The sequence below is a fragment of the Argiope bruennichi genome, chromosome 5 (assembly GCF_947563725.1).
Source record: "Argiope bruennichi chromosome 5, qqArgBrue1.1, whole genome shotgun sequence".
Taxonomy (NCBI): Eukaryota; Metazoa; Arthropoda; class Arachnida; order Araneae; family Araneidae; genus Argiope; species Argiope bruennichi.
This window is the reverse complement of record NC_079155.1, coordinates 115,254,003-115,278,509: the sequence shown is the minus strand read 5'-3', so window position 1 is coordinate 115,278,509 and position 24,507 is coordinate 115,254,003. Positions and strand designations below refer to the sequence as shown.

The 24,507-nt window shown below is 26.2% G+C and overlaps 1 protein-coding gene across 3 annotated transcripts in view; it reads left to right on the top strand.

Moving 5' to 3' along the window:
- LOC129968820 (uncharacterized) overlaps positions 1-24,507 on the top strand; it is a 66,371-nt gene that overhangs the window by 27,898 nt on the left and 13,966 nt on the right. For all 3 annotated transcript variants that reach the window (XM_056083088.1, XM_056083089.1, XM_056083090.1), the window contains 7 exons: positions 136-406; positions 1,329-1,445; positions 3,614-3,787; positions 6,301-6,444; positions 7,294-7,402; positions 11,871-12,088; positions 13,154-13,305. In XM_056083088.1, coding sequence (XP_055939063.1) covers positions 136-406; positions 1,329-1,445; positions 3,614-3,787; positions 6,301-6,444; positions 7,294-7,402; positions 11,871-12,088; positions 13,154-13,305 — 1,185 coding nt within the window. The remainder of the gene's footprint in view (positions 1-135; positions 407-1,328; positions 1,446-3,613; positions 3,788-6,300; positions 6,445-7,293; positions 7,403-11,870; positions 12,089-13,153; positions 13,306-24,507) is intronic.

The window sequence follows — 24,507 nt, the reverse complement described above, 5'->3', positions numbered from 1 at the left end:
CTCAGAAAATATTAAATTTATACAAATAGTATTTTATCTTTCAATTTTCTATTTTTGTAAAGTTTTTTTTTAAATGCATACTTGTTTGTATGTGTGAAAATAAGTTTTTTATGAGAGTTGTGACTTATTTTTCAGGTCAAAGAAATTTTCCAAGAATAAGCGTCGCTCATTAACTGACATATCAAATCTGTGTTCCCCATCTTCTAGAGGTCAGTTATGGAGGCAAAAAAGTTTTAATGATCCACCTCCACAACCTTCATCCAGTTTGGAGCAACTCATTGCTGCCAAGAAAGGAGGTTCTGTCAGTGACTATAGTTCAGACAATTGCAAAACTCTTTTGGACACCACACTGAAAGCAGAACCCATTGAAATCTCTAGATGTATTGATACATTTGGAGATGTACAGGTATAATTATTTTAAGTTTCATATTTAACATTTTGACTTTTTTTCTTTCTTTATCACAGTGTGTGTGTGGGGGGGGGGCTATTTTCGGTAATATACGAGTTTCATACCAGATATGTGTTGACCATAAAAAAGATTTTCACCTAGAATGAAGTATTTAATTTTCTCAAAGAAATTTGTGCTTGTAACAGTTTTCTGTTATATTATCAAAATAAATATTATTTAACAAATGCTTAGTTAAAAGAAATGTAAGATATTTGAATAGCTCATTTAGCTTAGCAAAATAAATAAAATATTAAACAGATTGTTTATATTTCACAAAATAGATATTTTAAAAACTCATTTTATTCTTAACAAAAACAAATAAATAAATAAAAATCTTGTTTATTAAATTGATTATATCTTGCAAAATTTTGTCATTCACATTTATATATTATTTTGATATTACACTTTTCTTTTGTGTTCTTTTGCTTAAATTAAAGGACTGGTGTATTGGAATGTATGCGGCTTTGTATTTTTGTTTAAAATATTTAGAAAATTGTATTTTGGAAAACTTGTAACGAAATGTTTTGTTCTATAAAACACATATTTACAGTAAAAAAAAAAAATTATTTCAGTTTCTTAAAAGAAAGAAAGAATATGTTAAATAAAAATTTTAGATGTTATAATTCTTATTTGCTACTGAATTTTAACTAATAAAGTTTGGAACATAAAAGGATTGAAAATGTATTATCATGAAAATAATGTTATATAGTTACTTTAGTAATTCTGAAAAATTATATGTGTGGTGTTGGCTTTATTTATATTATTTGGTATTGTTAATACAATCTGTGACAGATTCTGAATCTTTGTAATAAATCAGAGAAATAAGTATTTTATTTTGAAAAGCGTCTTTATATATTTGTTATGAATATGTATTTCACAGGTTATTCTATCAGAAACCAACAGCTTGCCAGAAACTGTAGACACAGATACCATTGGAGGAACTGCAAGTGCAGAAGATCAGTGTTCCATATCAGATCAGGCTTGGGATGAGTATCAAGTAAATATTATTTTATTCAACATGTTACTTTTGGGGGAAAAATTTTATTTCATAAATGAAACTGAGAAACATGGAAACCAGTTTTATTTGCATAAATACCATATAATTATGTAAATTGGTTATGTATTTTTCTGAATTCAGCAACTTATTTATTGAAAATAATAGAGTTTATTTAAAAAATATCATTAATGAAAATGAAATGTCCTTTCCCTCAAAAATTATATATATAATTTCTCTAGAGGCAGTGAATACACTTTTTTTTTGTGTGTTTGATTATTTCAACATGTTTGGAAAACATACAAAATTAAACTTCTTGATTTAATAAATACTAGCTACATTCAATGACCAGTTGTTTACCCATTGTCTTTAAATTAAAATATTTTGAAAAACCAAATGATGAGTTCTTCCAGTTCCAATCATTGTAATTGATTCCTCCAATTTTTATTTCATATGAAAGTTAACAAATAGATACAACATCAATGGTCCCCTGCTCTTCAGCACTGCCCATTTCTGAGATGGAAGGGACATAACTTGACATTCTCTGTAAGGTAAAACCTTGATTAAGTTCCTCAGCCACTACTACTAAATAAAATATTGATTTGATTTTGCCAGCTTTTATTCCATACAAAAACTTATGGTCTTTAAGTACACCATCAATAATTATCTTTGTCTTTCACCTGAATTTCCATGAGATATTACACAATAAAACTTAAACAGAGATATCTATTGATGGACTGATTTTGTTAACACTCATCACTCAACTCAGTGTAACTAATCAATAAATTAATACTATAATTATTGTGTAACCATAAAATGTTAACATTTTTGTTTTAATAAAGTGTATTGCATGGAAACTGATAAATACTTTATTAGTATCATTAATATGGTTCCTGAAAATGGCTAATATTGATAAGATTAATTTTATCACGTCGATCAATTTCAATGAACTATGTCTTATCTCTACAAAAGTATTACAATATTGTTAGACAATAAGGTGAGTAATAGTAAACAAAAGCATTGTTTTAAATTATGCTAGCACAATAATAATAAAGCACTCTGTTTGGTTAATTAGTTGTATTCTAAGTTGGTAAAATTAATTGATAAACTCAATCCAGTTGTTGAGCTGAGTCCAAGATTTATTTTGCAATATCTCTTGAAATGTGGAGGGGTGTGGATGATCATTGATGAGTATATAGGGGTGTTGAATATTAGTATGAAAGGGAAATTTATGAAACTGATCGTGGCACATTAAATCTGTTGAATTTTTTTCTCTGTAGTGAAGGTATAGTATTGTAGTATTTGATTTCTCCCAAAAATGTTGTGGGATTGCCATTAATTACATAATTAATGGCAATGTTTAGGTGGTCATGAACTTTCTTATGAAATGGGGGAGATCAGAATTGATTCTGTGGTGGATTTATGAACTTTGTTATGAGTTTTCCCCCCATGAAGAATATAAAATGGAGTAGTGTTTTCTCAATTTTTTTCAAAGAAGGAGGGCTGGTAACCATTAAGGATATATGTTTTCATATAAAACAAAAATTGGTGAAATTACGGCAATAATTGTGGTTAATAGATTTTAATTTATAGTTAAGGTGATCTTAATTTATTGATAGTATTCATAAAATATACTTATCAAACCGAATAATTAATTATATTTGTGGTATAATGAGTCCTTAATACTATGTTCAGATTACAAAATATTGGGGGGGGGCTGGCTATTTCTGTTAATCATATATGGCAAATGATTATTATTAAGTATGATTATTTTCATTACTTATGTCTTTATATATTTCATGCCTTACATAAAACTTACGTTATAAAAATTTCCATACTTGTAAATAAGAGCCCCCATAAACAATAAAACAAAATTAAATTCTATGATATAGTTTAAACATTTTCTATCAGGACATGAAATAGTTACATTTAATTACTTAAAAGGTATATGATTAATTATCAACACTCCGGGGTTATCTATTATTTGATTTGTCCTTTTCTTAATTTAGAGGAAATATTAAGTAATTAAGTAATTTTAAGTCATTTTCATTTTGTTGAAAGAATTTGGGTGATAAGGCCAGATAAAATTTATTTATATAATAATTTTAAATGCTGCATTGAATAAAGGATGCTTGAATAACATTCTGGTTGTTTAATTTTCTGATTTTTAGGACCCTCCTTACTTGAGTGAGCCCTACTCTGAGCAGACAGTGGATGAGGATGAAGTGAGGAAACTAATAAGCTTTGGAGATGATTATCGAGCTATTCTTGACAGTTATTCAGATGCTTCGTCCATCAGTCTCAGAGTCCCTCCATTGAAACATCGGAAAAAGTCTTTGGCTAAAGTAAATCATATCTTCTTTTTTTTTCTCCCTTTCTTTTGCCACTGCAAATTTTAATAGCAATATTTTATAAGGATTTTAAAAGATATTGCTTTATGTATAACCAGATTTTATTTATATTATACATGTAACCAAATGTTAATAACAGATATTTATTTTAAATGCCTTTCTCCCTGGATTCAATTCATATAATTAGGAAATTCAGTTGATAATCATTTCAAATTTGTTAAATATTTTGCAAATTTTGTCTTTGATACCATAATTTTTTTAACCTAATGTTATACAATATTTAGTGTTTATTTAAAAAAACTGTAAACGTAGATGCTTAATATAAATTTTGATTAATTGATTATTAATTTTCCATTGATTTTAATTGTTTAATTACTGAAGTGAAAGTACTCAATTTTCCTGATGTCAGTTCTCAATTCCTGCATTACTCTTAAAACAAGCCCTCCTATGAGAATTATGTTGGATAAATCAGTTGATATTTTACAACACTGCTAATTAACAGTTGTTGACTAGAAAGAAAAAATGAAAACAGAAATATGAAAACCATCATATTCATTTTTGTTGAGAAAATTAAAGCACTTCCATTTGAATTTTTTCTCTAAATATCCAATTTATTGGAAAAGATATGTATTAAGTGAAAATGTGAAGTCAAAAGAAAATCTAAAACTTTTTTTTTTTTTACTTACCTGAAACTTGTTTTAAGTATTTGTTAAAGCTATGTATTATTTTTGTAATTAAAAAATTTCTTTTAAGTACAATATCTAAATTCATGTCATGTTTAATTCACAATAGTCATGATTGATAAATGCACTCTCTATGTTTTTACATTTAAAATGAATTTAACTTTATTCACTTGTGAACATGTTAAAATAATAATGTATCAACCAAAAAAGCAATCTTTATGAAAATTAAAAGTAAAGATGTCTTGTGTCAAAACTACTGAAAGTTAATTGTATTTAGAACATGCTAATGCTGCTTCATCTAAAACACAAATGAATTGAACCAAATTAGAAATAAATATTAAGTTTAAATACAATAATGAAATAAAAGGAGGAAATGATGAATCCAGCCTGATGAAGCTGAGAATTGCTAGCTTGTGAATCAGTTAGCAAAAGAAAGCAAATTGGATCTCCTCCCCCAACACACACACTATTTTAAAATAAATATATCATGAGAAAAATATTGCAAAATTTGAAATAAAGATTTGAATTGGAATACATTGAAGTACAGTATCCTTGTAAGTCAAAATAAGTTATTTGGTCACACACACCCCCAAAAAAACACATTTGGATTATCATTATTTCGGTACTCCTTATATCACTTTGTTAATAATAAAATATTATATGATATTGCAACTTATTTAGAACAAGCAGTTTTGATACATTGGTTCTTAAAAAGTTTTTGAAATACCACTGCTTTTGAAAGGATTTATTGATCTGTTTTTTGCTAATGTGGTTGTCGTTTTATTTTGCATTTCTATTCATGCTTATTTCCCCTTAACTTTTTCCATTTTCATTTGGTTTTGTTCTTTCTTTTATCCATGATTTTTTTTAGAGTGGGTGGGGGATATGTGAGAATTTGCCTACAGTGGGAAAAAAAGTTTGCTAGCTTGGCAATACGATATAGATTTTGAGGCCCCCTAAATCTCAATTCGTAAGGTGATTGTCTTCAACACCTGTGCGTAAAACTGCTACTGCTGAGACGATTAGTCTTCCTCATAAGTTTTTGGAGTATTTATTTTCAATTGTTATATTCTTTTCTTTATATTTCATTGATGGTTTTTGGTTTTATGATTTAATGGTCTTATTGAAGTTTAGTTCGATTCAATTCTTACGTAGATTTCAAAGTTGAAATAATATTTTGCTTATTATTATTGTGTATTTTATTTATTGTTACTAAATCTTATTTTCAAAACCTTGATTTCTTGGAATTTTTGGGTCATGAGGGTTCATTACTTGGATGAAAGTCAGACCCCTCACAGAAAAAATTCTAAGTTTGAATCCCTATTTGAGGTGAATTTGACCCTTGAAGAAGTCTTCAGGCAGGATTCATCACTTACCCTTTTTTATTCCATTTAATTCATTATTGCATTTAAACAATATTTATTTCTAATTTGGTTATGTTAAAATAATGTAACATATGTAGTAGAGAGAATAACTGTTATTCAGATCATTCAAAAGAGGTTTTAATAATATCCTTTAATACTTTATTTTGTAGTACTCCTATGACTATGAATCAGAAATATTTTGAATTGGTGCTTTTTCAATTTTAATAACTGCATTTCTGTTTATTAGGATCTAAATTTATAACAACCAAATCAATAAAGGAAATATTTATTGTATTCAGGTATATATTTTGCTTTTATGGGAATTGGATTCATTCAAAAATAATTTCACTTCTTAATAATGTCAAATTGCTTCATAATTTTTAAATGAATTCTTGTTTGCTTTAATAATAATTGAAAAAGAAAGATGTCTAATTAGTTATTAAATCTTATTCTTTTTCAGAGCAATGGGCATTTGTCATCTGATTCCAACTCAGATTCTGAGGATTTTCATCATATACTGGAAACCAGCTCCAAAGCTTTTCAGTTTGTGAGCAATAGTATAAAAGAAAGTTCTAATAAAATGTCATCCTTATCATCAGAATTTGTAAGTATATTGATTTCCTTTAGTATTTTAATTGTTGTGATTTAATGTTGACTATTGTGACTATTTTAAAAAAACATACATAAAAAATTTGTTTATAAAATATTTTTCAAAAATCAATCATCAAATATAATTTTTCATGCTCTCACATTGATCTATCTGTTTGTACTTATATCATAATTATAAAGATTCCATCTTTTCTTATTAATGTAAAAAGAGTTAAAGTATGTTAAAGCTCGAATTTTGTTGCATAGTTATTAAAAAATGAGTTTCAATATTTAATAATTAGTTGAAAAAGTTATTACAGTTTGAACATTTAGAGAATTAACAACATTATAAGTGTACTGGAAAAATATATTTATACTCTTTAAGCATGTGAATTGAACTTGATTGATCAATCTTTTACTTTCTATATTTTTTTATTAATTAATCTCAATCAGAATCTTGTAAAGTGATGAGAGTCTCCTAAAGAACTAATATAAAAATATGAATAGCTTTTGTAAAATGAAAACAATTCCAATGAAATCATCCCTTTTTATGATTAAATCATTTGATTGGCATTGCTAAGTATACTTTTTTGAGGAGAATCTGGGTATTTAAAAAATTCTCCAGACTTCTTCATTAGATTCAATTTTTTTTATTATGTCCAATATTAAAAGAAATTTACTAAACCAAGTGCAGATAGTCTAACACTGTGCTCTAAAATACATCTTTTCATATATTTTCTAATGGTAAAAATATGTTGAGACTATTTTTTCTGAGTGTGCTATAAACTCAAAGATTATTTTGTTGTTTAATAGAACAGTGAATTAGTTATTGTTATATGTTGAATGTTTTTATTTATTTATTTAGGCTGAATTAGTGGCCACTTGCCAAACAAATCTTCGGCATTTAAATGAAGTTGCAACTGCTGGGGGAGAGTTGGAATCTGTTTCCAAAGAAGATATTGGCCGACTTAAAGGTGAGTTGTGCTCAAATTCATCAAATAATATTTCTATATAATTTTCTTTTGCTCCAAACTTATACCTCTACTTTTTTATAACATATTTACACATACACACATGTATAATAATTATGCAATAAAAAAAATTGGTAGATTTTATTTGAATATTACAATGAGAAATAATTATGATGAAATAGATCATGCAAAATTTTGGTCCTGGCTGAAAAGTTAATGTGAGTAGTAAAATACATAGATTGATTTTTGTCAAGTAAATTTTATCTTGAAGTATGCTTCCCTAAAAGAAAATTTTAGATCTTGAAAGTTAAATATATAATAACCAAAAAGCAATTGATATGAGAAATAATGCATTATTTTTTCTATAAAAAAATGTTCTGAAACTTAAAAAAAAAAAAAATGGTTATAAACTAAAATTATCTGTATGTATTCATAATTATAAAGGAAAATAGTATTGTAATTCTATTTAAAAATCTCCCTATATATTACATATTTTGAATTCAAGACTTAAGTGGCTATGAGGGCATTTCAGAAATTTTACTGTATTGTGGATTCATTGGACTTCTTTATCTTGGATTTCAGAAATAACTAAAAACTTATTTAATTAATAGAATAAAAGATTGGGCTATAAAATATAATTTAAAGGTAAATCTAAGCAAATCTCAATTGATTATGTTTACCTATATACAGGACGTTTTTTTTTACATTCTCTCTGTCTAAATCAGTAATAAAAATATTAAATTTTCAAGACATTAAAATATCTTCTAATTACTTTTGGTCGTTGAATGACATGACTTTCCCACCATAATATTATTAAAGAGAAAATTTTGAACTTGCAAATGAAAATAATCAGATATTTCAGAGCAACATAGAAATTTAAGTCTGGAATATTTAATATATATATATATATATATATATATATATATTCCATTGAAATTTGTTTTTATGGCACTCTCTGGATCAAAAACTAAAATTTGATAAATTTAAATATTAGTAAGGCCAAAAGGGGGGTGGAGGGGTTACCCAAACATTAATGGTTTTCTAATTGATATAATTGTAAAAAGATTTTTTTTTTCTTTCATGTTGAAATAGATTATAGAAAAATATGTTACAAGGATTTAAAAGTTTATGAATACTAACTTCTTGCCTTGGAAATATTACTTTTTTTGAACAATAAATAACTGCATCAAAGCTTTAAAAAAAATTTTCACTGTTTATTCATTTTATAATTACTTAATGTGCTGCTGTATGTTTTATTGAAATGATAAAATACTTCAGAAAAAATTAATGTTAACGTTAATAACATTAATTCAGAAGATTTAAGGTTAAGTCAGTGTTTTCCTATGCATAGACAATTTCAAAAACAATTAGGAAATCTGAGAAAGTAATTTGAAGTAATTCATTGATATATGGACTCTTCTGCTGTATTTATGATATTTGAGTCAAACAACAATTATTCACTCATTTTTCAGAGAAAAGAAATACTAAAAAATAAAGCAAACATAAAATTACTTTGATAAAAACCTGTGCTGGTATAAAGAGTAATGAGTGTCAGATTTTCTACCCAAAATGACTACTGAAAGAGAAACAATAAATTTTCATCTAAAAATTCATATGTCATGCATTAAGTTGATTTTTTTAAAAAAACCAATCATGTGAAAATAATAGTTATCCTATACTTCAAGATTTCTCATTTCTTGATACCTATAGTTAAGAAAGATGCCAAGGAAATTTCTATACAAATAAAATTTTAACTAATTATGGTTTTTTACCTTGCGTTTCGGTCATTTCTTCATAAAAATTGCCAGATTAAGGTTGTGCTATTAATGAAAGAAGCTTCAGTCATTATCTATGTATATATGTACAAAAAATTATGGAGTAATGTGGAAAGATATTTTCCAAAAATTATAAATGTAATGGGAATTTGTGGAGCTAGTGTAGAATAATACCCTGCAAAAAAAGATCAAGAACATTGGTTTATAACATTTAGTTTGAGATTTTTAATTGTGTTATGCATTGTTAAATATGTCGCATGTTAATCTTAAATGTATTACTTTGTATCAATAATAGTATTTTAAATTTTTGTATTTATATTATCCTTATATTTACTTCTATTTTATTATCTATTTTATATTTTTTTATATGTTTATCTTTTGCCATTTTTTATACCTTGTATTATTATTATTATTTTGCATTATTATTCTTATTTTATATTCATTAAACTTTATTTTTATTTAAAAGTTTTTTGCACTTTATATTTTCTAAATTATAAGTTTCGTGTTTTCTAAATTCTAATTTATTGCATTTAATTTGTATTTTATATTTTATTAATACAATTGAAAGCCATGCAAAACTGCCAGTCTGAAATATTCTGTCTGTTTAGATATTTACACGGTTGTTTATAAATTACCCACTGCTGGATTAGTCAGGTTTCTTCACCTTGAATTTCAGAAATAGTTAATTTGCATTAAGAATTTCATATATTTTAATCTGTGTGTTAAATGTATTTTCCTCATCTCAAAATAAAAGATTTGAAAATTAGGTGGAAATAGTCAACTTAAAAATTGATAAAATTTAAGTTACAAATAATTGAATTTCGTTCTCTAAACAGAATATGTGGAAAGTTAGAGCTTTCGTATGTTTGGATTTCAATAAAAAAAATTAAACATAATTTTTTTATTATCTTTTAAATGCATAAATGATTATATATTTAAATTATTTGGATAATGTTGTTCATTGCTTGTTTTTTTTTCCTCCTCCTATTTAATTAAAAAAGTGATTTTTGAAATTTGATTTTAAATGCATATGTACTATTGATTTCATCAACTTTTTAATAAAAGTATTTTTCAGTTTAATAAGATTTTTTTTTTGTTTGTTTGTTTGTTTAGAGAGTGATTATAATCAAATTTGCATTGCTATGAATACATTTTATCATTAGCATGTCTTTGTGATTACATAAAAAAATGAACAAAAACTGGACAAATATATGATTGTTATGAATCATTCAGCATTTGGTTTCTTTTCTCAAGAAATCGCTGTAAATATGTGAACTATGTTTACCAAATACATATTTTTCCATTCATGTAGATTTTTTTATTATTACTGTTTAATTGTGTGTAGCAGGGTAAGGACAGCTAGAGAATAAAGTTTTAGAATATTTAATTGTTAAGGCATAAATTTGCATTGATGAATATTTCTAATATTAAAATATTTACATTTATATTCATTGCATTAGAAATATTTTAATTTAAAATTGATATATTTATGAATTCATAAAAATAATATTGCTTGTTTTCACATTGCTGGTATTTATATGTTCACATAGTTTTTTTTTTTTAATAGAAATGAATATCGAAATTAGAAGTGCTTATTATTGGACATTAATCTTTAAAGCAATTTACTTTTATATTTTATTGCGTGGTAATTTGATTATGTACTGAAATAGTTATTAAATATTTTTTTTACATAAAAATATTGCAACTTATGTTAAAATTTTAAATATTAACTGTTATCTATAACTTTTAAATACTATATCTTATCAGTGGTAGTGGATGGATTTCCTTTTGAATTCTCTATGAGAAGAAAGAATGCTTATCTTAGATTGTTGAAAGAAAGAATGTTTCATTCTATTTTTTGATAACTTTATCAGTTACTGATGAGGCTTTTTTCTTCTTCTGTGGATAAAGATATCTGCTCTTTATTTGGTTTAGGTTATTTTGATTGTTTAGAAAAGGAACTGATAAAAAGTTTTGAAAATTGAGAAACTGCTTTGACAATTTATATTTTGTTATGCTAAGCATGTTGTGAAATAATTATTTGCATCTGACTGTTTGAAATGATACTGGATTTTGTAAAATGGATTTTTGTACCTATATTCTTACCCAGCATGCCGGTAAGATTTTGGGTACTTAGTTATGTTTTATTGAGATTGCAGTTGTCTATTTATATATTTTGCCTGTGTTTAGGAGGAGGTATTGCCAAATATTGGTAAAAGTAAAATACCAATTACCATTTTTTCTTTAACTTACTGGGAAAATATAAAATGCCTACTGAATGATTGTTTTGTCAAATTTTTTTCATGATAAAATATTATAATTAAATAACTTTTGGAGTTCATTTTATTTGTGCATTATTGTTGCAGAATTAGATAGTAGTATTTATTTCATTTTTTTTTTTCACTTCCCAGATATTTTTTGAAATCTAATGGCAAGAACTAAGTATAGTTTACTTATTTGTATAACATAAATTTGCTATCCTTTCCAAAAATACATTAATTAAATTTTAATACAAATATTATTCTGCTTTTTTAAAAAAATCAATGTATTTTACTCTTATTAAAATTATATAATATCTCCTCATTTTTCCATTCCAAATAAATATTTTCTAAATAATTTGTTTTTATATAATTTCTCAGTAATGTGTAATTTGCATGTTATGCAAATTGACTTTTTCATTTTTTTTTTTTTTTCAGACTTGATAAAGGATTGGGAAGAACTTGAGAAGAAAGTGCTGGTCTTGTCCAGAAGCAATAAACCAAACTCTTTTGACTTGGAGGCTGCTACTGGGGATGTCCATTCTTCCTTAGCATCCCTCAAGGAAAAATTGGGAAATATGTCTGAACACGCGAAGGATGCATTTGATACTGCCATGTCTTTAGAGCAAGTTACTGCTAACATACAGAATCTGCAGGTAAGAATGAGGAATATATAATTTTTTCATATGCATCAGCTTTTAAATTTTTAGGAAAATGTATGAGATGCAGTGTGGGTGGGTGGGGGTTATTTTCAAGAATAAATTTCATATTATTTGAAAAATTTACCTCAGAAATTCTTTGTTCCAGAAAAATTCAATTTTAAAGGTTATGTGGTAATTACATTTTTTGCATATAATTTGTTTACTTTTGATTCTTAATTAGTTGTGTCCAATATTATAATGGTTTCATGTATTTGTAGTACATTAAATTTCTGTGCAATCAGTTAAAGTAGTGGATTTGCAAATTTATTTTCAGAAAATGATTCGAGAAGTGTAAAGTTCAATGTATGAACTTTAATACATTGTAAATGTAAGAATTATATACAGTTCATTAAATATAAATTTAAAAAAGAAACATGGGCATAGTAATTAAAAATAGACAATATAAAATGTTTTTTATAATTATATTCTTGGATCACCATTGTCAAAGTTTTTTTGAGTTATTGAATTAAATTTTGTATTATTCAACTCATAGTAAGTACTTAAGTTATGAAAACGGTTCTTGAAGTAATAAATCTTTTACTTTCTTATAAGAATTGTATCTAATTTAATCTAAGTGCACATATATATAAGCCTCTGTCATAAAAGGGCAATTAACGTTCTATATCTTGTTTATCTTCTGTTGGTGAGAAGATAATAAGTTGTCTTTATCTTAGGCCAAATTTTCAATTAAGCTTTGGCTTAGAAATACTTATTAAGGTCAAATTGTTAGCTCATTATGGAATAAAAAATAATCGATTTATAAAATCACAGTAAGTATTTATGTCCAATTTTAGCAAATAAAAGTAGGTACAAATTTTGTGATTGTATTTTTATAATTTATCCTTAACACATTGACACTGAAATGCAGTTCATTTTTTTCCCCTGATTTATTAACTTTTTTAGTGATGTTTAATAAATGAATGTTTCCAAACTTCAGAGTGATATACTATTAAATAAATTTATTTCTTAAATTTATAGTCTTGTTTTGATTCTTGAACCATTGTTTTGTTTCATTTTCAGACTAGTCTGTCAACTCTTCAAGAAATGAAAGAGTCAGTACTTTCTATCAATGCTCGTATTTTACGTTTGATAGCAGATGGGGGTCATTCTTTAACATCTCTAAAAGAAAATGCTACCAAGCTGTACCAACAGTGGGAAGATGTTTATGAACTGTAAGTAACATTTATGAGTTAAATTCATGTGTACATTATTTTTAGTAATGTTTATATTTCAATAATTATTGTGATGTTTAAGGGTCAGGGTGCATAGTGTCATGAAAAGTGCTTAAATTTCTCGAGAAATGCAAAGAAAACTTTTTGAGGTGTGCCAACACGTATTAAAATAAAATAAAATATTTTTTTCCCTCATCTCTCTTTCTTCAACAAAGTGCATTGTTTGTTGATACATTGGGAAGTTTATCCCAAAGGGGTAATAGAAAATGCGTACTATGTCATACTTGTTGCGACTTCGAAAAACGTTCGGTCTTCAGTAGAATTCAAATAGAGTGATGTATTGATTTAGTTATGCCTGATAAATGTATGCTTAACCTTTTTATGTATTATTAAAGAAAAATACACAGATTTGTCCAACAGATAGAAAATATGAATACAGCAAGATGAATTTGGTGCCCCAAAGAGATCTAAAAACGCTTACAGTGATGTCTGTTTAGTTCGTTACACATTTGATCATTGTTCTCGTTAATATTTCGTTTTGGAGCAATGTCTTGTACAACTTATTAAAGGGATTTACTATACAATTTATATTAAATTTTTTATCATTGCGTTAGTCGTTGCGTAAAATTCGAATAGGGTGATATTTTAACTTGAAGCCATAGATTTTCAATAATCGTAATTTCTTTCATGTTTTTTTTTTTTTTTAATGTCCTCTATTGTTTGAAAATTGTTGAACCAATTTCGCCAAATTTTGGATTTTATGCATATATATTAAAAAAAAAAAAAAAAAACTAGATCTGGTACTTAAAATTTCAAAAAAAAATTTGTGAGAAAGATTTTTAAAATTATTATTTTTTAGGGGTCAGATTCTATTATGTTTAACATTTTTTTTTTCTGTAACTTATACAGATGCTTTGATTATACAGATATATTGCTTTTGATTGAAACCTCTCTACTCTTAGAGATTCATCTTGATTGACAAATCATTGAAGTTAGGAACGTGAAATGTGGCAGGAAGTTGCTTCTGGGATATTGGAAACTCACTAAGAACGTTTTGAAATTTTAATTAGAAGTTTAATCAAAAAATAAAAACAGGATTTATTTCCGCCATATCATCAAAGCATATTATTGAATAAAAAAGTATTTTTACACTGTCTTAAAGGTTTAAAAAGGTTGTTTGAATTTCAATTTTGCTTGAGTAAGTGGTTTTTCTTTCTTTTTAATTTTTGAAAAATTAATCTTGAACTTAATTTTAACGATGAATTTTTAAAATAAAATTCAAAATAATATCATTTTTTCATTGAATTTTGCAGTCACATTAAAAGTTTAATGTTATGATTTAAAAAAAAAAAAAATGCTTTCCTTGCTTCTCAAATTCAATTCAAAATTTTCAAACAAAATTCAAAACTTTGAAGCAATTTATTGAATAAAATTCTTCACTTGATAAGGGTTGTGAAATTTTAAGTCAATGCAGTATTTATTCTCACACTAGCTTCAAAAATTACTATTTAAAAAATGCATTAACTGTCACTTTTTTTATTTACATTTTAATTTTAACTAACAAGCTGTTTTTATCTTCGTGAATTTGTTTCCATTATTAGGGAAAATAAGAATTGTGAAATCGTTTTCATTTCTTCCTAAAATATATAATTGCATTTTTCTTGCATTTAATTTTTTTGGTTAGGGTGCTTTAAAAGTACTTAAATGCTTAATTTTTGAAGCATTTTCTTACTACTGACCCTGATAGTGCATTCCACAATGAAGAGTCTGGTTTTTGAGGTGGATTCCTTTTACTTAGCACAAATGTCCAAACTGATCTTTGATAAAAAGAAAACAGTACAATTCTCTGACAGTGAAAATCAAAGGCATTATGGCTATTGCACAAAGTACATACACTCAAAAGGAACTTCTTGTCTCTTTTGCATCCAAACCCTTTCTGTCCCTCACCCCAGATCAACTGTAAAACTACTGAATTAGCTATCTAAAATTTGCCATGTTTTGGCAAGAAAAGCAATATAATCAAATTTGTAATAATAACTGTTCAGTCATGTAATCTGAATTCCCAAATTATTGCAATTATTTTTCACTTTTTTATTTAGTTAGTTTTGAAGTTAATTAATTATTTTGCTTCAAAATAAAAACATATTTATTTGTTTTACCCTTTAAATTATAAGCTAATACATTAGTCCTTGTGAAGTGTTCTTTTTTTTTTTTTTTTTTTTTTTTTTTACCTAAGAAAAAATGCAAGGAAAGCTTTTGGATAACTTTTATTCCATTCGATTCTGTGAATAGGTATATTTTAACTATCCCAATTATGCATTTTGAGGTAATGAATCAATTTGATTGCATTAAATGAATGTAATTATGATGAGTTTATGAATTGGCTAGGATTTTGTTATTGTTTATTAACTGAAATTTAAAATTCAAATATTTAATAATGTGAATTATGGCAACGAATGAAATTTATTTTTTGATTATAAAAATTGATTGATTTGAAAAATTATATCAAGGTGGCCAACTGACTGGGAATTGTCAGGGAAATTTTTTATAAATCTGAATTTTTTTTATAAATCAGTAATTTTTATTGAACATAGTTCTTTGGTATTTGTTAATAAGTAGAATGAAACATAGTTCGTAACTAATGAAATCAATCTTTCACTGATAATCTAAAACAGATTATGGAAAAGAAAGATTAATCATCATATCTAATTTATTGCATATATGTGTAAATATATAATATTTTCACCGAAAGTTTTTGTTTCCTTTTTCCCAGAACATCAATTTATCGAATTAGCAAAAATGGTTTTGTGTAATATGGGGAAAAGCAGTCTTAACTAAAGCCCACCTCATGTTATTGTTATGATTTTAAGATTAAATGGTTTCTCTTGTTTAAAAAGATATATATGAAGCTATTCCCCTCCGTCCCTCTTCTTTCCTTCAAATGTCAAATCAATTAATTATACCACATGTTACAAGAGCGACAGTATGAATTTTGAGTATTAATATTCAAAACTAGATGCAAAATATTGACTCATTATTTTAATTCTGAAATGATTTATTTAAATTTAAGTAAGAATTTTACAATAATTAATTTTTTCCCTCTTCTTGGAGATCTTTTTGTTGAATTATGATGTAATGGATGTTATTATTATTTCTGTAAAACTTTTTTTATTTTAAACATTATGAACATGGATTACTAAATTCTTCATAAGAATGGATACTATGGGGATAAAATGGCATTGTTATTGCTGATATTTTCTATTTATATATATATATATATTGTGTTTGTTTAAAATTCTCCTTATATTCAACAAATTGCTCTATAATTTAAAAATAATATTAAACCCAAGAAATTAATTTCTTTGATACATCATAGGTACACATTTCTCTTGTATTTTTTTTAATAGAAGGGCAGCATTTTTCTCATACAGTTTGATATATATGAAAAATTACAAAATTTATTCATGCTTTTTTTAATTTATACCTCTAATACATTCTTCTTTTTGCGCAATGAAGAAAAAATTGATAAGGACCAATTTTTCACTTTTTCTCTATTTTAAGGGTTAAGCATTGAGACATTATAAAATTAATTTTTATTGTAGTTGGTGAGCTAAAAATCAATGCAGTTTTGATTTCATTGAAAAATTTTCTCATTTTGATGCACAGATTTCATTTTGTATTCATAAGTGAATTTTTTTCCTGTTAGTAAATTTCTTGTTCAGTTTTTATTGGCTCATAAACAGTATGGATAAGACAGACCCTATTGGCAGGAAACAAATCATTTCAATCTTAAGCATTGGCCAATGTGCATATATTTTCTGTACTGTTTTTTTTTTTTTTTTTTTTTTGAGTAAATTTGACAAACAGTTCTGAGATATGACTGGTTGGCTAAAAGTCGATGTATCTTTTAGTGTTCGTTAATATATTTGCAAAAAAAGAAAGGTTTTACATAATAGAAACTTATCTGAAATTCAATAAGTGATTTTTTCCCCCTCTGTCAATTAATTTTTATTGTACATTGATTTTAGTTAAAGGAGTAGAATAAATACAGTTAAGAAAGAACCAAATACGATTAAGAAAATATTGTACAATAATTATAGGGAATAAAGTGACATTAGTCTGAATATATTAGGAATATATGAAAAATCCAAGGAAAAAATTTCTTTAAAAACCTGGAAGGTTGGTGAAATTCAAACAGCAGAAATGCTAGCCACCCTCATATTGAATTAAAATTCATTTATATTCTTTTAAAAGTCTTTTTCCCCATATAACTGTAAGCATTATTGTTAGGTAGAAAAAAACCCTTTATGGTTAATTTTTTAAAAGTGCAATAGTTTTCTGTGTTTTTTTTTTTAAGATTAATCTGATAATGAGGGTTTTTTTCTACATCAGTTTTAATACAGTTTCATCTGGTTCTGGTTAATTTTACTTTGCTTGTTTTTTGCTAATTTTGAACTGTTTTTTAAATGGGGGGGGGCAGTTTTGTATTTTCTCTTTCTTTATTATATTGTGTATTGATTCATATGTTATATTCAACATGGATTTGAATATTCGGTTAACATATTCTGTTCCTCGTTTTTTACTTTTGCGCCATTAAAAAATATTTTATGAAATGAAACTTTTTTTAACAGTGCGTCAATAAATTGTGAAAGTTCTACTTCAAAACTTGCATAGTATATTATGAATTTAGTAAGAAATGATAAAAGTATATTCTTTCTAAATCATCAAATGCATTTCAAATAAGTAAACTATTTCTGACACAGCTTAGGCTTTTTACTTTACTGATGATACAAAGTAGAATTATATTCCAAGAGTAAAAATCTCATTCATGCACAATGCATCATGTTATTGGTAACAGACCAACAGATAAATCAATTAGTAAACCAGAAATTATGCCAATAAAAGCATTATGTTAGGGGAGGGGAGAATGGTGGTATATACTCAATTGTTTTCGAATGCATATAATTTTAAAAGAAAGACAAATTGCTAGCCTATGCTTATATAAAATGCTGAATCTTTTTACTTATAATGCATTTATTCCCTAGAAAGTGAACAAAATAATATCTCCCCAGAAATTTAGAGGTATAGGGACTAATAGGTAAAAAACAAAATTATTTATCATCAATTTTCAATCCAAATTTAGAATTGAGTGATCGGCCTGCCCGATGCAGATTCCCTCCATCGAGCAATCCTAGTGAAAGAAATATATTGAACAAGAAATGTAAAAAAACATACTTGCAAGCTTCCTGTAGCATATTTTCACTCAAAATGCAAGTAAAAAGTAAACACAACTATAAAAAAATGTTGTAACTTATTTTTCTTCTTCTTCTTTCTTTCTTTTTAAGGATATATATTCTTATATTAAGATATTCATTATTATTATTATTTCAATTTCATCAATTTTTTTCTGTCAAAATAATTTTTAATTAACTATACCCATTATATTATTTTGAAAGAAAGCAAAAGAGGTCAGCAATTTGATATTTAATGTTTGGGTTTCTTTGTCTTGAACATATGCTTCTAATAAATGTGAACTGTATTATATCTGAAGCAATATTTATTAAATTATGGTTTTTGAGTCAAAATGAGGGATGTATAGAAGTATTTGGAGGTCATTAGATTTCTCAAAATATTTTCTATTGTATGATTCTGAAGATTAAAAAGATCATATTTAAAATAAAAGTTATTAAAATTATCTTAATAATTGCTTCAAAGGAATTTTTATTTATTTATTAAATTAGCTCACTCTCTAATTGCGTCTTAAAGATATTTTTTTATTTTATTTATTAATTTCAAATGGTAGGGTCATAAAAATTTTCCTTAGCAATAAAGGGATGTAATAAAGATTAAAAAAAATAAAGAGACCTATTTTTAAAATAATTATGTTAATAGATTGAAAACTTCTCAGTTGTTAAAAAAAATTAGTAGAAAATAGTTGCTTGGAAGTAGTGCCTGTTACTTTGCTGAAATAGATAATTTAATCTTGCATTAGGCTTATACATTCCATTTAGATACAATTACAACTTATTCAAGGTTTTCTTCAGGAATTTTAAAATTAATTTTAATAAAATAATTTGCTGACATTCATTTTTCTTCTTTTTTGCCATGATGTTTTGCATAATATTAGACGTTTTTAAAAGTTAAATGTTAAGTTATCGTAAATATTTTCATAAACATTTCATAAAATGTTTTTTTTCTCTCTCTCTCTCCTCTAAAAATTATAAAAGTCCTACTGATTGTTAAATCTTGCTAATCTTCTGGATAAAAATAAAAAAAACTCTATATATCCAGGGACAAGTATTTAAAAAAAATTTATATAGATGCGTAACTATTGAATTAATATTAATGATATCAGTCATTATTACACTGATATTTGTACTGATCATTTTGTTACTATACTTTTTTTTCTTTCAAATTTCTTAATAATATCTGATGTCTTCAACATAATCCCAATAAATTTTGCTTCAAATCACTTTTCTAGGTATAGAATTTTTTTCTTTTTGTCTTTTCTTTAGTGTTTGGGCACTATAACTGCTTTGAGCTGGGGGGGGGGTACATGCTTGCCATGAGAGGCTAAAATTTGAAGAAGAAAAAAAGTTTTGAAAGTAATAGAATAAAAGTATTTATTTGCAATCAGTGGAAGAAGAAGGGTGTTGTGGCATCATGCAAAAGGCTATTTACTGATTTGTGGGAAATTGCTCTTCTTTTTCTATATTTGAAATATGCTATATTTTTTTAAAAAAAATTCCTTAATTTGTTTTTTAAAGTAGCACCTTATTTTAAAGAAAGTGGAGTGGAATAAGTTGCTATTGATGCTTCAGTAAAATTTTGCAATTGTTGAGATTTATAAATCAGTCTTGTCCCCTCTTTTTATGAAGTACATAAAAAGAAAGTATTGTAATTATCAAAAAAAAAAAAAAAAAAAATCCCTCCATGTTTTAAACCTTTTCTGCGTCTGCAAAGAAAAGTCTGTCTGTAGATATAACTCATTAGCTTGATGGAAAATATTTGCTTTATTATCTTTGCATCAGAATTATAGATTTTTGTGAAATTTTAGAGGAAATCTGCTGATGGAAAATCTAACTTGCTGATTATTCTTTTACATATAATTATAATAACTAAAAAATACAAAGAGGTAGATAAAATTTAGCATGCTGTTTTATCTTCAGTATTATGAATCTGTATAAATTTTAGTTGAAATCTATCAAAGGTTTAGTCCGTACATTGTGTATATATGAATATGGCTCCAAAACGCAGCAATTTGGATGAATTCAATTTGGTGTGTAATCTTGTCACAAAAATTGCAGATTAGTGTCAGTTTTCGGATACAATTTGAATAGCCTTTTAAAACTCTCAAGTCTTTGCTATGAGAATCTAAAAGTGCATTATTTTCAATTCTAAGATTGAGTATTGCTTTAATTACAAGAACAATTGAATTAATTTAGTTTTGTTTCTGTCTTATTTTTTAAAAAGATTTAAGCTCTTTTTCTTCAATTTTTTATTTGTATCTTATTTTAAAATGGAAAGTATTCTAAGTGATAGGGAGAAAATGAATGTATGATTTCAAGTTTGTGTAAGTTTATTTGAAGTTTTACTGGATTGAAATTTTTATAATTTATTAATAATTAATAAGAAAAATAATTTTAAAATGTGACTTTACTCTTACTCAGATATGACTAGTTTATTTCAATGATTTTTTTAAATTAAATATTTTTTTAAAAAAGAATTTTAAAAAAAATTACTTTGTTAGAAATTGTCTATCTAGGTGTTTGAGTGAAATTGCTTCTCTTTGCGTTTCAGTATCAAGTCTCCAGCTGATACAATTAGAAACTTTCGTTTTATGTTAAAATAATCTGTAGTACTTGCTTCAGGCTGCTATTTAATTTAAATTTTAAATCCGTGTAAAATGGAAATCTAGTGCTTATTTAGCATTTATATTTTGAAGTGATTTGCAGCCTGCGTATTAAGTGTCAGCTTGAAAAATATAAAAATTTATTTGCAATTGACAATTAATATATCGGGAAAGTTACAAATGAAAATAAATATTACGGATGTTTGTTTAAATGCTAAATTTTTCCAAGCTAATTTAAAATTCAAATTTTCCCAATAAATATTCAGTATTTTCAAAAAGACTTAATTTCTCATAATATAATGATGCGAAAAATAATATTTAACTTTCTTCAAGAGTTTATATTTCTTTTTTAAAGTTTTAATTATTTCATTTAAAGAAACCTGGTTTAATATTCCAGGTGTCAAAAAAAAAAAAAACTAATATAATTGGAAGCTAATGCTACATGTTTAGCTAAAAGAAGTAAAAACTGATTAATCTTGTGTCTTTTATGGCTAATTTAAATCGAGCATTTTTTTTTTTTTTTTTACTTATGATGAAGCAATTGAAGATATTTACAATTATTTTATTGTATATTAAACAGTATCTACTGTTCATGGATGTTTTCAATCAAATAGCATACAAGAAAGTACGATCTGGCAGAAAAAGTACCAACTCTCTGAGCAAGTGTGCTTTTTTTTTTTTTTTTTGAGGGGGGGTAATAATACATTGTTTAAACCATTTTTGGTAGAAAAGATAACAGGTCACTTTTATCTTCTTAAGGATCTTTGATCTACTTCAAAATACTTTTTGCTGTGTTTCAATTTTCTTAGTTTGGATTAATGAACATATTTCTTGATAATAATTATTATAGATAATTTTTAAACATTATAAAGCCAAGTATTTTCATCGCATAACACTTATAGAAACATGTATGAATTATGTTCCTTGTGGATACGTTGTTGAGGAACATGTAAGAATTGTGTGAACTTTAAATTATTAATAATTACCTTTCCAACAAATATACAATAGATTATAAGTCAATGCTCACTTGGTTGATGGTCACCTGCTTTAAATCTGATTTTCTTAACCTGTTCTTCAATTTTTGCCATTTTGTAAATGAACAAATAACTTTTTAATATCTACCTTTGCATTTTTTTTTTTTTTCTTTTCTTTTAGGGACTTAACTTTTTTTTTTTTTTTTTTTGCCAATGTTTTCTAATTTTACACACTTGATCACTTAAACATTCACTTATATATGTATAAAAAAACATTGAAATATTTTTTGTAAAATAAAATCGAAGTAAATATATTTTAAAATACTTCTTCTCTTTAAATGCACAGTTCAGTATTAATATCTTTTTTTCATGGCTTGTGCACCAGATAAATTTGTTTAGAAAAGCACATGATTCTAGTGAAAATTCATTATCTATATAGAAAAGTATTCCTTGAAAAATTACCTTTTATTATAATTGCAAAATAACATCTTTGTTTCAAATGTAGTATTAATATCAAGTGAAAAAATTAAAAAAGATATTTGATATAGGAATAATCTTGTTTATGTATTCAAAATTTCTGTAATTTAAGTTTTTCTTACAAAAAAAAATCCGTAAAGTCCATTGTTCCCTTAATGAATATGGTGTGTGTGTGTGTGTGTGTGTGTGTGTGTGTGTGTGTGTGTGTCATGGCACAACATCATAGGATTAAAGGATTTATGAAAAAAAAATCCTTCTTTTATTTTTACTTTTTTTTTTTCGTAAATTTGAATGGTAGATGATTTTATTCATACTTTGTTAATTTAAATTACAATTTTTATGATTGCCTTTGGATTAGTGTGAGAATTTCTAAGCTAATTATTATTAGATATCTAAAAATAATTGCTAGTTTGCTGATCTTTTATAAAAAGAATAAAAATGAAGAAAATAATAAATAATTATCGCCAACATCTTTGAAGGGTCAGGTGATTGGAAAATTCAACAGAAGATTCTGATTTTTTTATAAGAAAATATTTATTTAAATGTAAACGGTATCTTACAGGAAAAGAAGGGGGGAGGACTTGTTCTCTGTCAGTGGTATCGAACTATGGCCCTTACTCGTCTGGGAAATGAAAACAATGTGAAAATGGAGGCGAATTGAGAAACTGCCCTGGAATGCAAAAACAGTTCTTCGTCTTTGAAAAAACAATGGTTCTTCCCCCTTTTCTTTTTATTCTTGTACAATTGCCATCAGGCGTTTACGCTACAACTTCTTTTACTTTTTATTATTTTTTAAAGCCTCCGAATTCGTTGTAGCTTAAGGGAATATCGATAGCAAGACAGTATTGACTTTAAAACCCGGAACTCTCGCAGGAAACTTAGGAATCGCCCCAATTTGCTTTCGGAGGAACAAACTCCCTCCCTAGTTAAGACTTTGCTGCACTTTACAATGAAATTAAACTAATAAAGGGAGAGCAGAACGACTTCTGATTGTAAAGTCGGGTCTGGCGGGGTGGGGGATTTGAAAAAGTCAACACCGAGGAAAAAGAAAAAAAAGAAAAGTTCAATAAAAGAGACGAGTAATTTTATTGAGTCGAATTTATATATAAAGACTTTCTTTTTTTTTATAACGGAATTAACGAACTGTTAGCCCCAACTACAGAAAGAAAAAGTTAGAGAAATGTACGAACATTCAAGGAAAGTCTGCTTAAGTTAATCTAGTCTGCCGATAACGGAAGAAACTGAAGTGCGTTTACCATTTTTCCTGTTCTTAGATAGCTTGAATGTCGCCTTCGGCGGTTTCCTTTAAATGCAGCATTAATTTATCAGTGTTAATAACCACTTAATTATATTATCAGTGTTGAATTTGATAGCAATAAATTTATTGGAATCTGTTTTCGATGCGGGATTTTTTCAGTCACTTCCCCTTTAAATCATACTGATTCAAATTCAACATAGGTAGATTATTAGACATTCCTCATTAAACCTTACCCTTAATGTTAAGCTTCTCTTACGACATATTTGATAATTTTTCTTGATAAATACTGTCGAAGTAATGAACATAATAATTAATTGATTGATAAAAATGGATGAATAAATGTCATCTATCTAAATGTTATTTATTTTTCCACGTTTTAGTCCTTGTGTAAAATTTCATTTTACGTAAGGATTTATGATTATATTTCAGGATTTAAGATTTATTTTAGAACATAGAAATTTGCAGTAAACCGGCTTTGTTTCCGAAAAGTCAATAAACGTTTGCCTGTATTGTTTTTCTTAACTTTTTCCCTGAAGTCCCTTTTCTAACGTGGAGTTAGATATTTACATCGAATTCAGATGAACTTTAGTTTTCTCATTTCGAACGTGGACCTAAATGGAAATCTTATAAGCCTGAAAGTG